Source organism: Cervus canadensis, chromosome 5 (genome assembly GCF_019320065.1).
Source record: "Cervus canadensis isolate Bull #8, Minnesota chromosome 5, ASM1932006v1, whole genome shotgun sequence".
Lineage (NCBI taxonomy): Eukaryota > Metazoa > Chordata > Mammalia > Artiodactyla > Cervidae > Cervus > Cervus canadensis.
In genome coordinates this window covers 83,290,337-83,315,067 of record NC_057390.1, presented here as the reverse complement: position 1 = coordinate 83,315,067, position 24,731 = coordinate 83,290,337, and the positions used below count along the sequence as shown (strand labels likewise).

Genomic DNA, 24,731 nt, shown 5'->3' with positions numbered 1-24,731 from the left:
CATGACTTAAGAGGAACTCCACTGTATGATCAAAATACCCAATCAGTAATGACTTGCTGGATAATACCCATTTCCTCCTGTTTGCATGCTTCTGCTTCCAGACTTATAAAGCTCAAATAAAAGAGACAAACAATAGAACTTCTTGGCCACCCCATTCTCCTCCCCTCAAAAAAGAAAATACAACTCTAGTTTAATCGGGACACCCAACCTCCCAGTAGTGGTAGCAGTGTTAGTCACTCAGTCATGTCTGACTCCTTGTGACCCAGCAGCGTTAGTCACTCAGTCACGTCCGATTCCTTGTGACCCCACGGACTGTAGCCTGCCAGGCTCCTCTGTCCATACACGAGGGCAAACAAATGAGCACATACTCACCAACCACGTGTCCGCTAAAGAAGTCCTGCCACTTGACGGGGTACTCCCTTTCATCTTTCCCATCTACCACCACGACTTTGAAATTTTTGGAAAAGCGTTCAGTACTTGATGTCAGGTATAATTTAAAATGCCTAAAGAAAGAATGCATCTCAACTTGAAGCACATAAACCTTTAGGAGGAAACATGTCAACATCAATAAGCATTTGTAACATGTACACCCCGACCCAATACAGTAATTCACCTTTCAGGAATGTATCCTAAAAAGATACCTAGACAAAGTACATTTATAAAGACATTCCCTGCAGCACTGTTTGTTATGGGGGGATCACTTTGATTAAACAATATCCATCTGCAGAGTACTAAAAACAGGAATATTTATGCAGCTGTTAAAAATGAGGTAAATCTATGCTATCTATATCACCTACACAAATATAGATCTATATGCAAAAAATACTCATTAAAATCTTTTGGAAGTTTATAAGGAAACTTGCTGGGTCTGGAAAGTGCAACAGAATTAGAAGTGAAAACCTCTTATACTTGCTGTCTGCTTTTTTGGGGAGGGGGGCCCCAAGGCCTAAGAGATCTTGGTTCCCCCACCAGGGATTGAACCCTCACCCCCTGCAGTGGAAGCCTGGAGTCTTAACCACTCAACTATCAGGGAATTTCCTCTGTAGTTTTTTTTTTAAAGCTAGGTACATATATTACTTTAAAATATTTGAAGAAGCCCTATCCCATGTATAAAGAAAAAGTCAGTCCATTTATATTCCCCTAATGTTTGTTTTTTGATATGAATAAAACTCTCTAAAAAGACTTTATAAAGAGGCCAGTAATTATCTAACAAATTTACATCTGCGAAACATGAGATATTAAAATTAATGACCAAACAGACCACACATCTATCCATGTATGCTATAATATAAGAGCAATTCAATGAGGAAAGAGCACTGAATTGTAGACCCAGCTCACCACTAGGCTGTGGAGGCCTAAATAAATCCTTTATCTCTAAAGCTCGGTGTCTTCATTTTATATATGAAGACAGTACTCAGTATAAGGTTGACAATTCTAAAGCAGCACGAAAGTAGTACAACCATTCAATTAATTAAAATTCTTTGTCAGAATTCCAAAAAATAAATTATACCATCATTAAGCAACAATAAACCATCATTAACACTTTTGAAATACACATTTACTTTTTAAAAAATAGTCATTAGTATGAATTTTAAAATAAGCAATACATTATTACAAGCACAACAGACTATAATTAGACTACAAATCTTTACACTGTAACTTTCTAAGATTTAATTAGACACTCCAATTTTTCTGCTTTTACCAAACCAAGTACCCCACTGCCCCAACATTATTTTATGAATACTTCAAATTACCTTTTCAAGGCTGAAAAAGTCAGTAGTGTTTCTAAGTGTGTTGAGGCCTGCAGCTCCCTTTTTCTCACAGAGTGCTGCTGGATATTGGATAAGGAGAGGATATCGTAGTCCGAGAGCAAAGAATCAAGCTTTTCTGAAATAAAGGTAAAAAGGTTATTAACACTGAAACCTACTAATCAATTGTAATGTCATTAAAAATGTAATGTCCCAGCAGCCAAAGTATTCTTATCAAACACACACACACACACACACACACACACACACACTCACACACCCCTGAATCTAATTAAGATCGAATTTACAGTTTTTAAGACAAAAAGGGATTAGAGGTTGCCAAATTAAATAACCACCTTAGGAAGTAACCAGCCACACCCAGAATGTTCCATTCCTGCAAAACAAATGACCCAATTTTTCCAGGAAACAAATGGCATGAGAAAGAAGGGAGGGGTGCAGACAGAAGAGACTTAAGAATACAGGAAGCAAGTCGAGGTGTGAGCCTTCTGGGCTCCAAGGTCAAACGAATGGGTTCTGGAAAGAGACCTGGGACACTCAGGGAAATGTGAACGTAAGTCCATGTCCATGTCTTAATAATTTTAATACCTCAGAGAATATCAGAGTATGCAATGAACTAACTTCTAAATTCAAGGCATTTATGGCTATATGTTCAGAATTTCTAAGAACAAGGCTGCCTACGTGACCTGCCCACTGTCCACCTGGGCAACATCAATTCCTTACCACTTGATGTAAAGTAACAATGAGCAACAAATGTACCAATGGTCTGGGCAAACCAAACTGGAAAAGCAAATCTTTTATAGAAAAAAACATATTCCAAATTAGAGAGCAAAATAGTGGTGATATCCCTATCACCGTGCTCTCAACAGATGCAGCAGAACAGCATCCCACGGGGCACCAAGAAGTGCAGTGGTAAGACCAAACAAATCCCTAAGAAAAAAAATCTAACACTTTTTTACCAGACTGACTTGGAACCCAAGAAAAGCAAAGCTGCACTGCCGCAAAGGCAGGACAAGCACATGTAAGTTCTTATTTGGCACAAAACAAGAGTAAACACTGTAGACGGAAGTCACTTTTTATCAACAGCAACTCTTCTGTCTCTCCCACCATCAGGAAGATTTCTGGAAGACACTTTTGGTGACTTAAGTCTCTGTAAAAACTGTCTAAAGATATTTGAGCCGATGTTTCCTTTCTTCTCAACAACTATCACTGCAGAAGCAACGGTATTCAAAATCATTCCAGTGGACTTAGAATGTCCTCAAAATAGAGCAGCAGGAGCTTAAAATACAAGTCTGTTGCTGCTGCAGTTAAAAATGCTCACAAAACCATTTTTAAAAGAATCTACCCTATACTTTTCTCCATCCTCTTCTCCTAAATACCCTCAACTGGTTCTTTCATCCATTCATTCACTATGTGCCAATCACTGGCCTAAGGGCTAAGATACAGCATTCAACGAGCAAAGTCCTTGCCTACAGCAGTGGGAAAGACAGACAACACTCAAGAAAACCCACGCCAGTGCTGTGGGCATGAGAGTAGGAGAGCAGAGACAGGCAGCGGGGAGGGTCAGTTTATACAGAGTGGTCAAAGAAGGAAAAACGCCTCACTCTCGCATGATATTCAAGCAAACCTGCAGAGGCACACTGCTATGTAGTCAAAGGAGATTTAATCAAAGTCCATTCAAGGCTCTACCTCAAGATTAAAGGGGTAGCAAATTTCACACTCACTGGGTACCACCCATTTTCTGTTAACAAAAATTGCCTTTTAATTTTATTCCAGCTGTTTCGGAAGGCGCAGATCTCTTTTATGCCAATGGATGGTTATTGGTGACTTGACCTTACTAATTATAATGCTAATTATAACCAATGAAAAACCTTAAAGAAGCTTGTCATTTATTCAACAATTTTTGAGTGTTCTGTTTCCTACAAGACTGCATACTAGGCATTTTACGTTATCTCCACAAACATCCTTGGGATATTTTCCCTACCTTACACATGAAGAAACAGACTCGGAGAGAAAAGTATCACAAAGCTAACAGCACGGTACAAAGATCTGTCTGAACTGGGGCCTGTCTGGCTGAAAACTACAAGCTTTATTGATTTCAACTTTGAAACTGCTTAAAAATAGCCTAACTCTTCCTGGACCTGCCACTTCTTGGCCTCCTCCTTTTTGATTGTCAATCAAACATGATTCTGCCTCCCTCTGAATTCTTCAGCCTTTTGTTTACACCTCTCTTCTGGCATTTTTGAGTTATATTTGTCTTATCTCACAAACAGACTGTAAGACAGCCAAAAGTGAGCTCCGTTTTAAAAATCACAGTATCCTTACCTCACAAGACCTGGCACAGAACCCGGCACAAAACAGCACTCCCACGTTCACAAATTGCACAAATTCTCAATGCTGAGATGCTGACACAATCCTTTAGCCCTTCAACTTCCTTGATACAGGTTGGTACATGGACTGAGTTTCACTCAAGATCATAATCACTCCTACTGACTGGGATACTATAGTTTTATTGTCAATGATACAAGCTAATTGTTCTCAGAGTGTCCTCCCCACAACCAGCATCACCTGGGACTTTGTTTTCTCCTCAGTTCTCCACAATCGGAAATTCTAGGCAAAGGGCCCAGTCATCTGTGTTTAAGGTGCCTTCCAGGTGATGCTGACGTACACTCCAGTCTGAGAACCACTGAACTAGGCAACTAAGGAAACAGCTCAAAGTGAAGGGAAAAATCTTCAAGCACTAAGATGTTCACTGTTCAGTCTCGCGTTAGTTTTAAGAACAAAAAACTGAAAACAAACTAAGTACCTGGCAAACAGAGAAGTGACAGCACTTCCTAATGACAAAGAAAAGAAATCTGCAACCATTTAAAAGCTGTCAACAACAGATTTTAAGAACATGAGAAAATACTTATACTATAATATTAAACAAGCAAAGGTAGATTTTAAAATCTATTCATATTGCATGACCTTAACTATGTACAAAAATAGGGCTAGGAAAAAAAGAGCAAGATAGTAACATCATTGGTTATCTTTAGGTGTTTTTCTATAATAAGCACTTTTAAAAGGGAGTTAGCTAAAGCACTTTAAAGTACTTAACTAATATGTTTCCATTGTAATTTGCCCTCTTTTTAACTAGAGATCTCAAACTGGACAGCCTGCAGCCATTACAGACAGACAGCAGACACCTTTCCTTGTCCTGCACTCTTGAGCTCCTGCTCTTATGCAAGCAGTAACCTTCCAGATGCTCAGTATTTCACTGCACTTCACCAACTACTGGTGATCCAATTTTCCATAGCTCTTTCAAAAAAATTTCTATTTCCCCCATGCAAATCCAAAAATCTCCAAAAACTTAAATATAAAACACGTAACTTCCTGTGGTAGAGTTTATGACAGTCACTACCAGACAATGCTAAAAGAACTATCTTATCAGCTCAGGGTACCTTCATGTTCTCTCTTTTAGAAACTCCACAACAGCTGCCCAGCACTCTCCACATGAGAACACTTTCCTCGCTTCCTACAAGTTGCTCCAGCAATCACCCTGAACAACCAAGCTTTTCTCATTTCAGCTGCTACAAACACAAACTAGAAAAAGACACAATTTAAAAGAGTATGGCTTTTACTCTTTGTATTTACTCTTTGTATAGAGTACACTATACAATTTATAGTGTAGTAATATAGTATACTGGGCTTCCCTGATGGTTCAGTGGTAAAGAATCTGTCTGCCAATGCAGGAGACTTAGATTTGATCGGGAGGCTCCCCTGGAGAAGGAAATGACAACCCACTCCAGTATTCTTGCTTGGAAAATTCCAAGGACAGAGGAGCCTGGCGGGCTACAGTCCATGGGGTCCCAGAGAGTCGGCCACGACTTAAGGACTCAACAATACAGTGCGCTGTCCAGGAGTACCGTATCATTTAGGATCTCCTCCCAAACCTGTCAGCTCTCCGCTGCCACATGTTAGTTTCCCGCACTTGGCCTCTTCTGCCTAGTCCTCCTTAGGGACTCTTACTCACTGCTTTTTAAGCCTTTCCACCCCCACCCCTTTCTTACAAACACATCCTGCACGTATTCTTCCCCTTTCCACCAGACCCCACCTACTCATTTACTCAACAAATATTTGCTGAAAACCTCCCACCTTCCAAGCACTAGGGATATTAATAGAGAGAAAGAAGATGTATTTCCAATACTGCGACTTTGGGAGAAAGAACATGATACCCCCTGCAAAAAAAATCATGATAAAGTACTTCACAAGTCTAGGAAGAGGAAACTGCAAGAAGTTATAGAAGGACACAGAGGGAGCATGACCTGTGTGGCAAGCCAAGGATGCTTCCCCAGAGAACAGCATTGAAGTTAAAACCAAAAGGAGGAGGAGGCAGCCAAGAGAAGAAAAGGACAGGGTTCTCAGTAGAGGGCATATCTACGCTGAGGTCCACAGAAATACAGAACGTCATACACACAGAGAACTGAAAGCAAGTCAGGGAGGCTGGAGGGCAGAATGGCAGGGAGAATATGAACAGGTGGGAGGCTGCAGAGGCAGGCAGAGTTCTGGTCAGGGAACTGAATTAAGGATGCAGGACTTTGGACAAGGGCAACAGGTATCAATTGGAAATTTCATCCTGACTGTGAAACCAAATCCCCTAAAACAAAGTTCTCCTGCTGAGCTTATGATCAACCTCTCTATCCAAAACTTAACCTCTCTATCCAAAACTTGGGACTGAAACCAAGCAGGACCCTCCCAGGTACAAAAGCCTTTCTGTCTCCTGCTGCTTGTTTGTAGAAAAGGCTTTAGTCTCCCAAGCATTCCCTGAGTTCCAAACGGCAGATTCAAGCAACTACTAGAGAAGTGAGGACTGCAGAAACCAAGCAAAAGCAGTCAAGAAACAATAGACAGTCCGAGTTCCTCCTCCAGGGACATACAGAACAAAATGACACAACCCTCTGAGTTGTTCTGCAGGAACTAGGACACCTCCCCCCTCCCAGGTGGAGGATGGTGACGACAAGCTCACCACCAGAACGCAGACCCCAGACTGGTTGGGACCAGAAGGTTGAAGATTAAGACTCATGAATCACCACCCTGTTGCCTCACCACCAACCAATCGGAAGAAGGTCATGCTCCCTGAAACACTCACCCCAAATGTTACCTTTAAAAACCTTGGGTAGCCAGGAAGATGGATCTACAAGCCTACATCTCCCATCTTCTCCACTGGCGCCCTTCCAATCAATAAACCTTTTTCAGCTTCAAACTCAGACATTTCCATTTGTTGGGCCTCACTGTGCGTCAGGCACATGAACCTGGGTTCAACAACCGCAGTGACTCTTTGCAAACCCATGGACTGTACAGTCCATGGAATTCTCCAGGCCAGAATACTGGAGTGGGGAGCCTTTCCCTTCTCCAGGGGATCTTCCTGACCCAGGGATCGAACCTAGGTCTCTCACATTGCAGGCAGATTCTTAGATTCCCTGAGATTCAGATTCCCTGAGCCACCAGGGAAGCCCTGAACGGGCTACAGGAGGACAAACCTGCAGTCTCGGAAATCAGCTAGTAAGTTGCTACGCAATCTGGGTAGAGATCACCAGCTGACCCTCAAGCTTCTCACTTGGATATCTGGGTAGACAGTGGCACCGTATTCACTGAGATTACAAAACAGAAAGCACAACTGGGAGCAGGTTTGGGGAAGGGATTTGTTAAAAAGAAAACACAGCCTATGATGCCAAACCAGGCTTAATACCTAACCTAACTGTAGTTTCAATCTTCACCAGAAAAGTAATCTTAAGCAACAAGTTTGGAATTGCCTGGTCAGCACCAAGGAGGTAATCTGTCACACGGACCCCTTCATCCCACAGAGGAAGAGATATTCCATATGATAAAATCCTTGCCAGTTCCCTTCCCCCCTAAAAAGATGATGTCTTGGCCTAAAAACTACCCTTTTCTTTCACTAACAGCACCCGTATCCCACCCTTCTTCCTATCAAAAGCTTCCATTTGGTCCAGACTCTCAGAGAACCCTTCCAGCTTCTGGCAGACATGCTGCCCAACGCATAAAGTGCCTCATCAAGCCAATTAGATCTTCAAATTTACTTGGCTGAATTTTGTTTTTAACAGGTTGACAGAAGGGGACAAGTGGATACTGAAAGATTCTGAAGTTCTATACTACATCTTATTCCTTTATATACAGTCTGCAATTATTCATTTACATAGAACTTTTTTGCATTAAGTCATCATATGTTTGCAGTTGCATCACTGAAAATTCAGTGATTTTAGGCAGAGAAAGAGTAAATCTGTTAGTCTATGATGTTCCAAATCAATACCAGTGATAAAAAACAGCTGATACTTCTTTCTTTATGTTCTCAAAGAATACAGACAAAGCTGCACCTTCAGCTCTGCAACAAACCAGCTTTCTGGATCCAGAAATGGAGTGGCCCACAGGTTTGATAAACCTTCCACTCCACCCTTCCCTCAAACCTGAATTGTTTTATCTTTAGGATATGCTTTTATGACCACTGACTTCAGGACAATGACATAATATATACCCTTACTTCATTCATCATGTCCAGAGTCAAGTTTTTAAAGTAAAACTGATTATTTATTTATTTTTCTTTTAACATCAGAAACATTTTGTTTTGGGGTACAGCTGATTAACAATGTTGTGGTAGTCAGGTGAACAGCAAGGGGACTCAGCCATACATATACATGTATCCGTTCTCCCCCAAACCCCCCTCCCATCCAGGCTGGCATATAACAATGAACAGAGTTCCATGTGTGACACAATAGGTCTTTGTTGGTTATGAATTTTAAGTATAGCAGTGTGTAGATAACCTTCCCAAAGTCCCTATCTATCTATCCCTTCCCCCTGGCAACCGTAAAGTTCATTTTCTAAGTCTGTGAGTCTCTTATTAAACTTATTTTTAAATAATGAAGTGTTAGAAGAATCTGGAAACATTTGTGAACTTTTTACTTAATTTCTCTTTCCTTTTTGCAATCAACCGCATCTTCCTGGAATTCAGCTTGCGGTTGTCATGCAGAGCTGTTGGAGCACTCTGCTCACTCTCCATGACTCTGCTGCAGAGTGAGTGCGAAGAGCTCCTCCAAAAGACACAACCAGAGTCATGTCCTCACTTCTCGCAGAAGTGGGAAAGGTAAAGCCAGGGTTGCAGTCTAGTGTGTATTTTGCTTTTGCAGAAGACACAGGAGACTTGACTGCTCTTCAGTACTCCTCCAAATACACAGGACAAGGGAAAGGCCTGGTCGCTTTGCAACAAGCCCTAGGCATGGGAGAATCCCTCCGTGGGACAAAGGGATAAGAAAAGAAGAACTGGGCTGTCTGCAAGGCGGTGGGCCCCAAAGACTGGGAACTAAAAACTTCATTTTATGGGTTTATACCATTTAGGGGGGGATGAAGGGTGAGGTGCCTCAAATAACTCCTTATCAAGAGCCCTTCAACTGGGCTGGGACTAAACCTGGGCCAAAACTCTCCAGCAAGACCAGTCACAGGGAAGCTGAGCCAAAGGGAAAGTAAGTCTAGCTCAACGTGTGCTTAGTCGCTCAGTCCTATTTGACTTTTTGTGACCCCACAGGCTCCAGGTCCATGGGATTCTCCAGGCAAGAATACTGGAGTGGGCAGCCATTCCCCTCCCCAGGGGATCTTCCTGATCCAGGGTATTCCCAAACCCAGGTCTCCTGCATTGTACTTGGATTCTTTACTGTCTGAGCCACCAGAAAAGCCCCAGCCTAAGGGAACCTTGAAAAAACCCTGGATTGATCCATAAGGCTCTGCAGCTGAAATGGATGCAAATTCGGGTTAAGAAATGAGATTACTTCCAGTTTGCAACATTGCTGCCTATTCCTGGATTAAATCTTGTCTCCTATATACATTCTTCTAATCAAACAGATAAGTAATTTTGGACATCTGAAGTAAGCGGACATTTGAAATTTGAAGTATCTGTGAATACTGAGATGGATACATGAGAGTGGAGCTTCAGAGAACAAGATGAGGTCAGAGATCTGTATTTGGTAGTTATCAGGACAGTCAAATGGTAAGTGAAACCAGGGTACCAGATGAGACAGCCAAAGCCTACAACTCTTATTCTAAAATCATGGCATCTGGTCCCATCATTTCATGGCAAACAGATGGGGAAAAAGTGGAAAACAGTGGCAGATTTTATTTTCTTGGGCTCCAAAATCACTGCGGATGGTGACTGCAGCCATGAAATTAAAAGATGCTTGCTCCTTGGAAGAAAAATTATGACAAACCCAGACAGCATATTAAAAAGCAGATACATCATTTTGCCAACAAAGGTCCAGCTAGTCAAAGCTATGATTTCTCCAGTAGTTGTGTATGGATGTGAGAGTTGGCCCAAAAGGAGGCTGAGCACTGAAGAATTGATACTTTTGAACTATGGTGTTGGAGAAGACTCTTCAGAGTCCCATGGACTGCAAGGAGATCAAACCAGTCAATTCTCAAGGATATTCTCAACCGTGAATATTCATTGGAAGGACTGATACTGAAGCTCCAATGCTTTGGCCACCTGCTGAGAAGAGCCAACTCACTGGAAAAGACCCTGATGCTAGAAAGATCGAGGGCAAGAAGAGAAGGGGGCAACAGAGGATGAGATGGTTGGATGGCATCATCGACTCAACGGACACTTAGCTTGAGCAAACTCTGGGAGATAGTAAAGGACAGGAAAACCTAGCGTGCTGCATGCAGTCCATGGGGTTACAAAAAGTCAGACAAAAAAAAAAAAAGTCAGACACAACTTAGCAACTGAACAACAACTTTTATTAAAACGCAGGAAAAAATTTAAAAAACACAAGGAAGGACGTAGGGAAGGAGATACCTGGCTCCTTGGCTCACTTTAGGACTAAGGGACATATGACAATGCACTTCATTTCACCTCACTACCTCTATGAAGGTTTCCCTGTGAAGACTTTTCCTGTCCTTTCCTCCCTCCCTCCCAATCTTCTGACTTTCTTCAAATTATACTTCCAACAGAAAACACTCACCACCTCTCACAAATACTAAACGGTGAAGTTTCTGATATTCAACCACACTGGGCCTTGAAAGACACCTACACTTAATGTTCTGGAAAACCCCATGAAGGCCAAAAGGAATTCTCCAGTTTCCCCACCCCGGCTCTCTGCTTTACTCTTCATTCTATTTTAGAAATAGTTTATCTCTTTCACTAGTACACAGCAGAGCTGCATTAAATTTCTCTTGAAGCAAAGTGGGGTGGGCAAGTGTTTCAGTTTCAATAGAATCCATCCTGTAAGCAAAATTTACATCAAAAGAGGAAGTCAGATGTCAAATATTGAGCAGAATGATGCCATCAATAATGAGAAATGAGCACCGCAAAGTGGAGAATCCCCACACCAATTACCTCAGGGTACACGATTCAGATACAAACTTGCACCCCTCATCTGTGATGGTATTTTTTTCTTTCCAACCACTATATTCTCTTTTATTAAATGTTACACAGAGAAAACTTTTGAAATCAAAGTGAGACTTATATACCCCAGCTGCAACCTCAAGATACTATGACTAGGCTCACATGACTCATAAATTTCCTAAATTATGCAATTCGTAACAGTTCAACTGAAATAATTTTCCATTGCCTATGCAGTACTCCAAAAGGCAGAATTCTATTATATATATGTATTCTTCAGAAAATGTTGTCAAACCCCTAATAAATATTTAGTACTGTGGCTATACATGGTAACATTTATAGGATAAGAAGGCTGTTAAACAATAAACCACATTCTTTAACTATGAAATTACTCATTGGCCTTGACAAATTCAATCTAAATGCTAGGGCAGAGTTAAGCAACAAATTACATTCAAAGCTATCAAACACACACAAACACACAACATTCTTCAAAAGAAAAAATACCCACAAGGCATGTATTTATTGGTATATATTTATCACTAATGGTATGGACCTGACAAGTCACTACAGTTTTCTGAGACTCATTTTTCCTGCCACTTTATTTAAAAAATTAGACATGATCTCCAAGTTTTGTTTCAATTCTAACACTAAATGCCTCCATCAGGAATGTCCTTGTTTTCTCTTTTCAGCTACTTAACCTTACAGCCAGGCTCAATATCATCACCTCTTTCAAGGAGCCTTCACTAACCTTCCCCAGCGAGGTTCAGTACCACCTGATGAAATTAATTCCCCGCCATAATGTCTTTTAACAGTCTCCTTCATACTTTTCTAGAATTTTCTGCTTAGATCTCTCTATTCCACTATACCAAAAGCTTTTTGAAGATGGGCTTGTCTGATCATTATACTTTCAATGCCACACATATTACCTGCATACAGTATGTGTTCTTCAAACATGCAGTGAATAAATGGCTAAGTCTGTGCATTTTTCTGGCACCAATTATCTGCACTTTGCAAATAAAAACACATGGTCAAAAAACAAAAACAAACCCTCAAGATTTGTGACTGTTCCTGAGAATAGACCTAGAAAGCAAGGTTTTCTTAGAAGAAAATATAGATAGTACAGGTACTATGTGCGTTCCTAGGATTCGTGCTACAAGTTTCCTACTTGTGAACAACAGAATGATAACAAAACTGAAAGTTGTATTAGTGGTACAAATATTTGTATTTCAGTTTTGTTATTCTCTTGTTCACAAGTGGGAAACTTTAAGTAGCACGAAGCCTAGGAATGCATATAGTACCTGCACTATCTATATTTTCTTCTTCTTTTTTTAATATTAGAGCTTCTCTGGTATCTCAGCTAGTAAAGAATCTGCCTGCAATGCAGGAGACCTGGGTTCGATCCCTGGGTTGGGAAGACCCCTGGAGACGGGAAAGACTACCCACTCCAATATTCTGGCCTGGAGAATTCCACAGACTATTCCATGGGGTAGCAAAGAGTCTGACACGACTGAGCAACTTTCACTTTTTTTTTCATCTTTATGAAGTGGATCCTTACCCTCTTCCTCCATCCTGATCACCCCTAACTTAGCATTTTCCTTCAATCTGTATTAACTTATCATATCTCAGCACTTCCTACCAGGTTCTCCCTAGCCGTTCATTAAACTAATCACTTGCAACTCATTTTCAATTTGAGATAACCACAAGGCAGTAGTTCAGGTGAGAACACAACACCTTTAATACTTTCCATCAATTACGGTTTTTGTCCATTTAATAAGAAAAGAGAATTGCCAGGTAAAGTAATGCAAATTTGTTACTGGCCATAAAAAAATCTACATAGTGTCTCAGTCTGCACAATATTATATTACATGGCATCATGGTAAGACTTGGAAACCAAAACAATCATGAAAAATCACGGAGGCTAGAGCTTCTCACAGCGGGAAAATAGTTTCATCCTTTATTACTAATTAACCAACCTCTCTTACATGTTAACTTTTAACAGATAGAGAACCCCAATGGTCACTGTACGTTTTCACAAACTAATTTCCACCAAATTTCACATCTCTCAATGTTAGTCCTTAAAAATCCAAGCTCTTCAGAAAATTTAAATAACCCTCTACTTCCAGCCTCAAAACTGGTCAAACTGGGGGTCCCTGATCATTTTTGTTTAAAATGACAAGGAAGGCATTCACAGTAAAAGGCATCACGAGCTGGCCTGGCAGGTTTAAGTACCTCCGACAAGCAGCTACATTTTAAATAACTACACACACGCTTAAAATGTTCGCAAAATACAACTCCAAGAAGAGTTCCCCAGTCACCGCCTTCCAACCAGATTACAGCCCAAGGACCTCCTGGGCAAAAAATCTAGTTCGCTTCCTTAGAGCCGCGGAAGACATGGGGAGCTCTGGGTCTCACTATCCTCCTCCAGAACCCTGCCTTTGCTAAGAACAAAATGTAGCTTTGTTTGTTAGCCGGGCAGGACCGGGACCGCATCTCCCTCTCCGAAGACGAGCCGTCACCACTCCCTGCCTTACCGCTTTCCGGAACACACGCCCAAACACAAACTCGGGGGACAGACCGCTCCCAGGCCCTCAGTCACTAACCGGAAGCCCCCCATCCCACCTCAGGACCCCTTTCCCATTCAGAGAGACAAGCCCAGCTACTTTCCTTCCCCGATTCCGAGAGCCACACCCCCTTCCCATACCGAAAACTTCGGGACGCGCCACCGTCGTCCAACACCCTGCCTCCAAACACCTGAGAGATCCCACTCGCCTGCTCTTCCCCCCAAAAGCTGAGCGCCCCAGGCACCCGGAGCCAACTCCCCAGGGTCCTTACCGAGTCGCCGCGGGGAGCCCCGCTCGTCAGTAGGTCGCGGCGCCAGCACCAGATGAACCAAGCTGGTCAGCAAGAGGACACCGTGCCTCATGGTCCCGGCCCGGCCACCGGCTCCACCTCTCTGGGGGGCAGCCTTCGCCTGAAGGGGGGGCTCGGGACGCCGCTCACATTGGGAGACGAGGGGATCCGCCCGGGCCGGCCCTTCAAGCTTCTTATTCCTCCCGCGCCGCCTACCGGAAGACTCCAAAGCCCGGCTAGAGGCCCCCAGAAGTGCAGGCAGAGCGCCCAGAGGCTGGAGCAGCCTGCTTCCGGCCGCCGCCGATCCCCCGCCCACCCCGCACCGCCCACTGCCGGAAGCCCGGCGTTACGCGCGGCCTGCCGGGAGGCCCGCGCTCGCTCCGCCCCGCGCCGGCGTGTCGCCATCTTGCCTCCCCCTCACGGTCCCGTCGGGGGCTTGGCCGGCGCCGCCTCTGACGCGCCGGGCGACGTCCTGACTCGACCCAGTGGGGCCGCCCCTCTGTCCCTGGGTGACCGCAGCCAGGAACGGAGTAGCTCACCCTCAGAGGTGCGTCCGGCCGCATCCCTCGGTCCCACCGCATTTGAAAGCGCTGTCCGTTCGCTTTCAGTCGTGTCCGACTCTTTGCGAGTCCATGGGCTGTAGCCCGCCAGGCTCCTCCGTCCATGGGATTCTCCAGGCAAGAATATTGAAATGGGTTGCCGTTTCCTTCTCCAGGTGACTCTTCCTGACCCAGAGATCGAACCCTGGTCTCCCCGGGTTGCATGCAGACGCCTTACATTCTGAGCCACCAGGGAAGTCCATCTCGATAGGATCCCTGTTTTCCCTGGTGGCTCAGAATCCGCCTGCCATGAGAGAGACGCAGGTTCGATCCCTGGGTCGGGAAGACTCCCCTGGAGAAGGGAATGGCTACCCACGGCAGTATTCTAACCTGGAGAATCCCATGGACAGAGGAGCCTGGCGGGGCTGTAGTCCGTGAGGTCGCGAAGAGTCGGCCGGAACTGACTGATCGACTTTCCCTTTCACCCTTTTCACTAAGCCAGTTGTAGAACCCTGGGGTCCAGAGCAGACGAGGAGCCCCTGGCCGGGTGTGCTTGGGTTGATGACCCAGCAGCGAAGAGCTGGAGCGAATGAAGGACAGCTCCCGGGAGCGAGAGGCCCCCGTGTCCGTCCACGCGCCAGCTTCTGCGAGACAAGCCTCCTAGTCGCAAACGGGGTGCAGCTTGGCTCTCCCGGTCCCGCGTCCGACCAGACGGGTGTCTTAGGCCTCCGTCCATTGTAAGGAGAAACTTTTTTTTTTTTTTGGTAAAGGACGGAAATAAACAGGTGCTTCTTTAAGGCAGTTTCTCTTTGGCCCCGCTGTACGTTCAGGGTGTACAAGGAGTTCCAGAAACTAAACGTTGGACCTAACCCCTCCTTCTGCCTGTACAGGTTCTAGAATCGTCCAGCAAACTTCTTGAAATTCAACTTGGTGGTCACTTTTTACTTAGATTGGAAATTTGCCGAGACAGTTTGTGTTTTGTTTTGCAAATCCTTTGCATCATTTTAGCTCTAGTTTAGAGTGTTCATGGTACTTAATAAAGCATTCTAACAACGTTGGATGTGAATTGCTGTTTTGGTTCAACTAACGTTTATACGAGTAGGACAGAATACATTTTCCACTTAAGTACAAGAAATAAAGCCTTTTCTCCATTATGAAATGGTAAATTGTTAGGAATGGAGTGTTATTCCTGTCTGGTCAAGTTTTAAGGCTGCTCCTAATAAGATACTCATACTGTGGTTTAAATTTAGGTTCACTGCGGCATGCCTCAGTAAAATCTCAGCAGCTTTTCCCAACAGTTATTATCCATAGTTACTAGTTTTGTGCGTTTTTGACATAACTAAATCTGGTGTGATCATATGAGGTGTAAAATGCCTTCATTAAACATATACATTGATGACATACCTAATCAAAAAGTAAGGCAGAGGTACACCTCTGCCAATTGTATATAATTTTTAAAAGATGTATACCATATAAAATGAGTTGGGTACAGTTTTTTGTACAGTAAGAATATATTTTCTGAGCATCCAGATACAGTCCTCTCCAGCTTATAACTTTAACAGATCCTAGATTGCATTGTCTCCTACCCCAGCTCCTCTACTGTGCCTAGATCACAGTACTTAACTGTTTAATAAATGCCATTTTAAAATAGTAAAATTCCTGATTTTCTTATTCATATCCAGCAGTCCTAGATTTTCAGACTGTCACTTTCCAGTAATTTTTCCCATTCACAAATCAGGACCCAAATTATGATTTCCAGTTTGAGGATTATCTTAAATTTATAAATTGTCCATATAGTTAAGATACAAGAGCACCACGTGGGGGAGATAAAGAGTCAGAAGAACAGGGTAAGAAGGATGCACTGGATAGAATCAGAAGTCTGAGCCAGCTGTCTTCAAACTTTTATACTCGTCTCCAAAAGAATTTTCTTTTAAATATGTACATTTTTAAATCATAAGCATTTGCAAAGGATGAAATTTCCAGCATATTGTAGATACTAGCATTTAAAATTAAAGCTGTTAGGTTTAAATGTACCCAATGGAATATAAATACCTGACAGATTTGACAGTCACTATCATAGCCAGCCTCCCAGATGGCCCTTAGTGGTCTCTGCTCCCTGATACTCAAACCCTTATATAGAATCATACCCCTTCCACACTAGACCCGGGTTGGTCTGTGTGACCAACAGCACATGGAAGTGATGGTATTACACTTCAAGGATTAGATTGTAAGAGACTGTGTCTTCCATCTCAGGTGTTCTCTTGCTTGCTTGCTCTCTCTCGGATCACTCACTAGGTGAAGGCAGCTTTTGTGACATGAGAACATTCAGGAAGTCTATGGAGTGATTCATAGGAATACAGGTCAACAGCCCACAGCCAGCAAGTAACTCAAACCCGCCAAAGACTATCTGCCTGAACTTGGAAGTGAATCCTCCTTTCAGACAACAGCATTCCCCCAACCCAGCAGCTTGACTGCAACCTCATGAGAGACTGAGCCAGAAACACCCACCCAACCATTCCCTGATTTTTGTCCTTCAGAAACTGGGAAATAATAAATACTGGTTATTTTAAGTTTCTAAATTAGGAGTAACTCATTAACAGCCACTAATGCCCATTTGAAAAATAACATGAGCAAGATGACTGGATCCAGATTCCTCTCCTTAACACCATAAGGGTTTCTTTTAATTTAGGATTTAATAAAGATGTGTAAAAGATGACTTGAGATTTGCTGATCCCATGCTATAGAATGAAATATTTACCATTTACTTGCTGCAAGTGGACTTAAAATATTTCTAATTACTAAATTCACACAATTGGTATGATTCACACAAGCATTGGTACTGCTTTCATCTAAATGATCAGATGTAGCTCTCTAGTTCTGGCTGAGTTTGGGGGCATTTTCTTCTTGTCATCCTTGCTGTGTTTCTCTTATCAGCCACTATTTGCCCTATACCAATCCCATCAGTCCTTATAGAACATCCTCAACACTCTAATGTGAATTATTCCTACATCCATATATATATATATATATATATATTTTTTTTTTTTTTGGCCAGTGAATAAATCTGTGTGAAGTTAGTACCTGAAAAAGTACAAGTAAATCTGCAAGTCTCCCTCAGAAAACAGAACCCTCTTATTGGAATATGACTATATACAAAGTCGTGTACCAAGAACTATAGTTTCTAAGATTTTAGTTCAGAAATGTTAATGTATTTCAGATCCTTTTAGAAAGAATGGGGGCTTCCTGATAGCTCAGATGGCAGAGAATCTGCCTGCAATGCAGGAGACAGGTTTGACCCCTGGGTTGGAAACATCCCCTGGAGAAGGGAATGGCTACCCACTCCAGTATTCTTGCCTGGAGAATTTCATGGACAGAGTCCAGAAAGAAAAATGAAAAAATATATCATGCATGGAGCAAAGCAGATTATTTGAGTATCTATGCTGATAAACAGATGATTCTTTGGGAATCTTTTTTTAATAAAAAATAATAACCAGCCCTCTTGAAACTGAATTATTTCCCCTCAAGTCTGAAAAGAGAAGGAAACTAGTCATTTCATTGAAAAAGACACATGCATCCCATTATTCATTGAAGTACTATTTATATTAGCTAGAACATGGAAGCAACCTAGACGTCCATCAACAGATAAATGGATATAGAAGTTGTGGTATATATACACAATGGAATATTACTCAGCCATAAAGGGGAACGCCTTTGAGTCAGTTCTAATGAGATGGATGAACCTAGAACCTATTACACAGTGAAGTCAGAAAGAGAAATATTGTATTCTAACACATATATACAGAATCTAGAAAAATGGTACTAAAGAATTTACTTACAGGGCAGCAATGGAGAAACAGACATAGAGAATAGAACTGTGGCCATGGGGAGGCGAGGAGAGGGTGAGATATACGGAGAGTAACATGGGAACTCACATCACCATGTGTGAAACAGCCAGCCAGTGGGAATTTGCTCTATGGCTAAGAAACTCAAACAGGGGCTCTGTATCAACTTAGAGGGGTGGGGTGGGGAGGGAGATGGGAGGGAGGTTCAAAATGGAGGGGATAGATGTATACCTATGGCTGTTTCATGTTCAGGTTTGACAGAAAACAACGAATTTCTGTAAAGCAATTATCCTTCAATAAAAAATTAAATTAAAAATAAAACTAGTAATCTACATTGCCTCTTAGGTGATGAACAGGTGGGAGTGAGGATTTTCTCTACATATCCCTTGTAGCTTTGTAATATGTAACATGTTAATGTACTACTATGCAAAACTTAAATCAATTTTTAAGGTAGTTTTACTACTTAATATGATGCAGTCATTGAGAATGATGTTTCTGAAGAATGTCTCATGACTTGGAAAATTGGCACAATTAGATGAGAAAGAGCAGAAAATTGAACTATGAACTACTTATACTTACCTCTTATTCTTCCTTATGATTATATGCCTACCTGTATTTTCTAAATTACAATGAAATCAGTTAGCATTTATTAAAAAGAAAAAAAAAGGTTCATTTCTAAAATTTCAGTAACAATTTCTTTCTCTCCTGTCTCCCTCACACACACACACACCCTTTTTTATGTCTTTTTTATAGGCGTCCTTGTCTTTTATCACAGAATGATTTGCAGTGGCTAATCTGGCTGTGAGCAAAGCATATCCCTTACAAACTGTATACCATACGAAATATGGAGCTGTGTTCTTTTCCTTCTTAAATCTCTCTCTTCTCGTGAGATCTCAGAGTAATTGAGCCATGTGAATAACTGAACGTAGAGAACAGATTGGATAGAGAGAAAAAAATGTCAACTTGCGCTGGTATGAAATCACCTCAGGTCTGAAGTGGCCAAAAGTCATTACCCTCAGGTTGACAGGCCTGAGAGAAGGCAAGCGCCAATTACCCTCCAGTTCTGCAGTGGCCGGAGGCCTTAATTGAAAACATGTTCTATTTAATCCTTTTTAGAAAAACAGAACTCAGGTAATGAATGTTTAAAATATGCTAATTCTTTAGAAAATACCTCCAAAGTGGATGAAATCAGTATGTCAAAGAGATACCTGCACCCCCACGTTCACTGCATGATTCATAGCCACGCGTTCCGGGAAACAAACTCACTCAGAAGGACAATGCAGATAGTGGAGTGCAGTTTATTACACCGGCAGGCCCAAGGCAGAGTCTCCTCTTAGCCGAGGATCTCAACCAGTCTTTGTGAAAACCTTATATACCCTGAGTGTATCAGGTTCGCTGAAACTAGTCTGAACAAAGGAAAAAGAAAAAAGAATAAAACAATAAAAGTTAACCCGTGATTCATATGCCATAAACCTAGTTAACAGTGGACAATTATCAATAGGCTTGTAGTCATACCCCAATAAACATAATAGAATGTATGATTCTATTCGGTTACACAGATAATCAGGGTATTCTTTTAGGCATGGAAAGCCCTAGGGCTCTTCCTTCCGGGGGCCTGGTTTTCCAGTTGGTATGTCGTTTCCATAGATACTGGGCATATAGCTCAAAGTCCACAGTCCGGCCCAAGATGGAGTCCTGCTTTCAAGATAGAGCCTGTTCTGTTTCCTCCTTCAATAGTAGCCAAGATTTGGAAACAACCTGTGTCCACTGTCAGGTAAGTGGATAAGGAATATATGGTATATACATACAATGAGATTGAATATTTAGACATAAAAAGGAAGGAAATCTTGCCATTTGCAACACCATGGAGGAACCTGAAGTACATTATGCTAAATGAAATGTCGAGACACAAAAAGATAAACACAGTATGATCTCATTTATATGTAAAATTATATAAAGGGTAAACTCAAGCAGAGAGTAGAAAAGTGGTTGCCAGAGTCTGGGGGTGGAAGCAGTGGGGATGGGAGATCTGGTGAAAGGTACAAGCTTTCAGTTATAAAATGTGGGGATCTAAGGTACACTATGCTGACCATGGTTAAGAACACTGTTTTATACACTTGAACTTTGCTCAGAGAGGAGATCTGAAGTGTTCTCACCACACAAGAACAGTAACTATAGATACAGTAACTAGCTTGATTGTGATAATCATCTCACAGTGGAAAGGTATATAAAATCAACACACTGTATACCTTAAATATATACAATTAAATATATATGTGTTGTGTGTGTATATACAATTTTTTATCAATTATACCTCAACAAGCCTAGAAAAAAAAAAAATACCACAGATGCACATCATACCTTTGCCCGCAATAGACTTACATTCTAAAAAATGAAAGGTACAGAGAAACACAAAAACACATACAATGTGATACTGGTCTAAAAAAAAAAAAAGCTATCATGCATTTTTTTCCTGTCAATTTTTTTAAATAAAATTTTCATTTGGGAACCATTTCAGATGTACAGGAAAGCTGCAAGACAGTTCAGAGTTCCCATTCTCTTCACTCAGCTTCCACTAATGTTAGTATCTTACATAATCTAGGTATGTTTTGTCAAAACTAGAAAACATCAGATTTCACAATTTTTAGAAATATGTGCCTTTTTAAGTCTTTTAAAAATTGTGATGAAATAGACGTGACATAAAATGTATCATTAGTGGCATTCAGTACATCCAGTGTTGTATAACCATCACCACTATCTAGTTCTAGAACATTTTAATCACCCCCACAAAAAACCCCCAGACCCACTAAGCAGTCATTCTTCACTACTCCCTTCTTCCAGCCCTTGATAACCACTAATAGGACTGCACAGTTTCAGTTCCAGGATTCAACCCAGGATATCATCTTGTATTTAGTTCTTTAGGTCATACAAAGCTGTATCTAAATATTTTCCTCTGTAGATAAGCACCATTAACATGCTTGGCTGGTGTTAATGGAAACTGTCCCGCTCAGCCCCTCTCTCTCTCCTCTGTACCAGTCTAACAGCCTCTAAAGTGACTTTCTTGCCTCTGGTCTCAGATTACACTTGGATAAAATGCCTCCTCCTCATGGCATATTTCTTGCCTCTTTCATAATCTATCCTGTTTTGTCCCACAATGTTGTCCACCGATGTTATCTTGCTTTTCTCCACAAGAGCATACGTTCCTGAGGCAAGGACCATGTTACCTTCAACAGCAAATAACACAGTCCTGTGCAGAAGGCTATTCCCATTAATCAGACAAATTAGACAATTTAATGCTTGTAATGGATGGAATTGTGTCCCATAAAAAAGATATGTCTGGAACTTTTTGGGGTATGTTCAATCCCTGGTGGGGGAACAAAGATGCCATATGCAATGAAACAGTCAAAAGATGAAAAAGAAAAAAACAAATAAAAAAAAAACATACTCCAGCTTAGTGATAAAGATGTGAATTTTAAACAAACAAGGGGATGTAGTTGTCATCTAGCTTGGTGATGTTTGGAAGATTTTTTTGGCTATTATTGTTTTTAGCAGTAGCACTCTATCTCCAAAAGAAACAATGTACAAAATAGATCAAAGCAGAGCATTTGGGATTGAAGTACTCCTGAAACATCTTCCTAGAATTCCCTGGCCTTCCTGAAGTTTACAGAAAGAGGGCCATTGATGTTGGCAAAGTCTCAGAGCAAGTTAACAGGCAGGAATGACAGCCCAGGGCTCTGATCTCCAGTCCACGACTTTGTTGCCTAAACCATGGTAACTTTTTTTTTTTGGTTACACAGTAGCGGCTTGTAGGATTTTAGTTCCCCAACCAGGAAGGGCACCTCTACCCCCTGCACTGGGAGTGCAATATCCTAACCACCAGACCTCCAGGGAAATCCCTTTTTCTTTTTCCTAATTTTTTTTTTTTTTTGACTACTGGAAAAACCATAGCCTTGACTAGATGGACCTTTGTTGGCAAAGTAATGTCTCTGCTTTTTATTTTTTTTTTTTATGTCTCTGCTTTTTAACATGCTGTCTAGATTAGTCATAGCTTTTCTTCCAAGGAGCGTTTTTTAATTTCAAGGCTGCAGTCACCATCTGCAGTCATTTTGGAGCCTAAAAAAATAGTCTGTCACTGTTTCCATTGTTTCCCCATCTATTTGCCATGAAGTGATGGGACTGGATGCCATGATCTTAGTTTTCTAAATGTTGAGTGTTAAGCCAACTTTTTCACTCTCCTCTCATTTTCATCAAGAGGCTCTTTTAGTTCTTCTTCGCTTTCTGCCATAAGAGTGGTGTCATCTGCGAATCCGAAGTTATTGGTATTTCTTCTGGCAATCTTGATTCCAGCTTGTGCTTCATCCAGCTCGGCATTTCACATGATGTACTCTGCATATAAGTTAAATAAGAAGGGTGACAATATACAGCCTTGACGTTCTCCTTTCCCTTAGCACACTCATTTCTAAGAAGTACTACCTCCCCAGAGTCATCAGGAATCTTCTGCACTTTAAACTGAATAAGTTAGCAATGAGTTTTCTCTAGCTATAGCTGAGTGAAACAAGATTTTGAAGGAAGAATAGGAATTTGCTAGGCAGAAAGGGAAGGGAAGGATGTTCTAGACCCAGAGAACAAGACTTACAAAGATACACAAGCACGGTCCTTGATGAGCTGTGTTATGAAGCACACAGCACAATCACAGGTTTCTTGCCAGGAAAGCTGAACGTGACTCTTGTAAAGCCTCTTGAGCTAACTTCCACTTACAGGAGATGGGGTTGAGGGCAGAGAAAAATCAGCTACATAAAACTAAAAGCAGCAAAGGGAGATATGGATAGAATAGAGGGACCAGCTACGTAAAACCACAGGAAGCAAGAGACAAGTCCAAAACAGGGCCATCTAACAGAATCTGGCTTCAGCACAAGATGACGCCGCCACCCCTCAAAAAAGAGGAGCGTGCTCTGCATTAAGAAACATAAGACCCCCTTCAAACAAACACAATGTGTAGACCCTTTTTGAACCTACATGGCAACAAATCACTACAAATATTTTTTAAGACAATTGGGGAAATATAAATATGAACTGAATAATAAATGATGCCAAACAATGAATGTAGTTTTGTTAGGTGTGATTATTGTTATTATGAAAGGAAATATCATGTTTCTTGTGAAGAGACATAATGCCCATTATTTGCTTTAAAACACTCAGAGAAGTAACTTTATTTCATCATAAAGAATTAAAGCAAAATGGGGACAACAGAGGACGAGGTGGTTGGATGGCATCACTGACTCAAGGGATTTTCCAGGCAAGAGTACTGGAGTGGGTTGCCATTGCCTTCTCTGATCCGTATCGGCAGGTGGTACCAAAAGATCCGAGACAACATGGGCTATTTGCATCACCCTCCTTTCCCCACATCTCTCCACACTGCACTCTCCTCCCACTCTGAAATGCAGACACAATTCACACATTTGATCCACTGGGACTGACTGAGCTGCTGCATGGCACAGGCACTGTGTTTTGGTATGTCTGGTGCTTCATATGTTCATTATGCATGTCTCGTCAGATTACAAACCTGATAGGTGAGTGAGGCCAGCTCTGTTACGTCTTCAGAGCCTTTGTTGCCAAATACAGGACTGGAAATATACTAGGTCAGCAACAACTTGAATCACTTCTTTGAGTCATTATTCCTTTCATTATCTGATCTATTAGAAATTTAAGCAAAATTTGCAGAGCTAAACTCAGGATACCCGTTACCCTGAGAGAAACACTTGTGGTTTGATCTGAAATAAGCATTCTGATTGATAGCTGCAGCCCTGCACCTTAAAAGATAATGAAATACGTCAACACAACGCAACAGTAAATGCCTACATATTCCTTTTTCCATTTTTATCTTTGAGAGAGAAAGCTCATTCAAATTTTACTTTTGCCTTGAATCAACAATTTAAGAACTAGAGAAATTAATAGAATAAACACAGAAGGAACTCAACTGCAAGAGAAATATCAAGCCTGTAGTTGACCCTCGTGACCCACAGAGCCACTCATCAGCTCACATGCAGCCCTAACAAGTCTCTATGCTTCTGGCCCATGGTTGAGATGTTAATACATCCCTGGCTTCCTGTCTCAATCTCCCAACACTGATTTCCCATTAACTCTGAACACAGACCTCTAACCGCATGTCCACCAGCCAGAGATCCTCCTTACCTAAGGCCTTCAGGATCAGTTCTAAGTCACCCTCTCAGCAACTTGTCAAATCATGCAATCTGCTTGCTCAGTATTAGACTATAACTGCATTTTTACTTTAATACAAAAACCAATGACATGGGCATGACTGCGAGGGTGAGGCAGAGTGAAACAGAACCTCCTA

The 24,731-nt window shown here is 41.7% G+C and overlaps 2 protein-coding genes across 2 annotated transcripts in view; one reads left to right on the top strand and one right to left on the bottom strand.

The window, feature by feature from the left end:
- ADAM17 (ADAM metallopeptidase domain 17) overlaps positions 1–14,297 on the bottom strand; it is a 41,901-nt gene extending 27,604 nt beyond the window's left edge. Inside the window, exons 1-3 of the mRNA XM_043469382.1 lie at positions 13,978–14,297; positions 1,755–1,887; positions 373–503 (exon numbers count right to left, since the gene is read on the bottom strand). Coding sequence (XP_043325317.1) covers positions 373–503; positions 1,755–1,887; positions 13,978–14,068 — 355 coding nt within the window. The 5' untranslated portion in view covers positions 14,069–14,297. The remainder of the gene's footprint in view (positions 1–372; positions 504–1,754; positions 1,888–13,977) is intronic.
- Positions 14,067–15,491, top strand: LOC122442502 (predicted GPI-anchored protein 58). The gene is made up of 4 exons (XM_043470358.1): positions 14,067–14,075; positions 14,123–14,542; positions 15,033–15,271; positions 15,365–15,491. Exons 1-4 carry the CDS (start codon positions 14,067–14,069, stop codon positions 15,429–15,431), a joined length of 735 nt encoding a protein of 244 aa, XP_043326293.1. The 3' UTR covers positions 15,432–15,491.
- Positions 15,492–24,731: the final 9,240 nt, after the last annotated feature.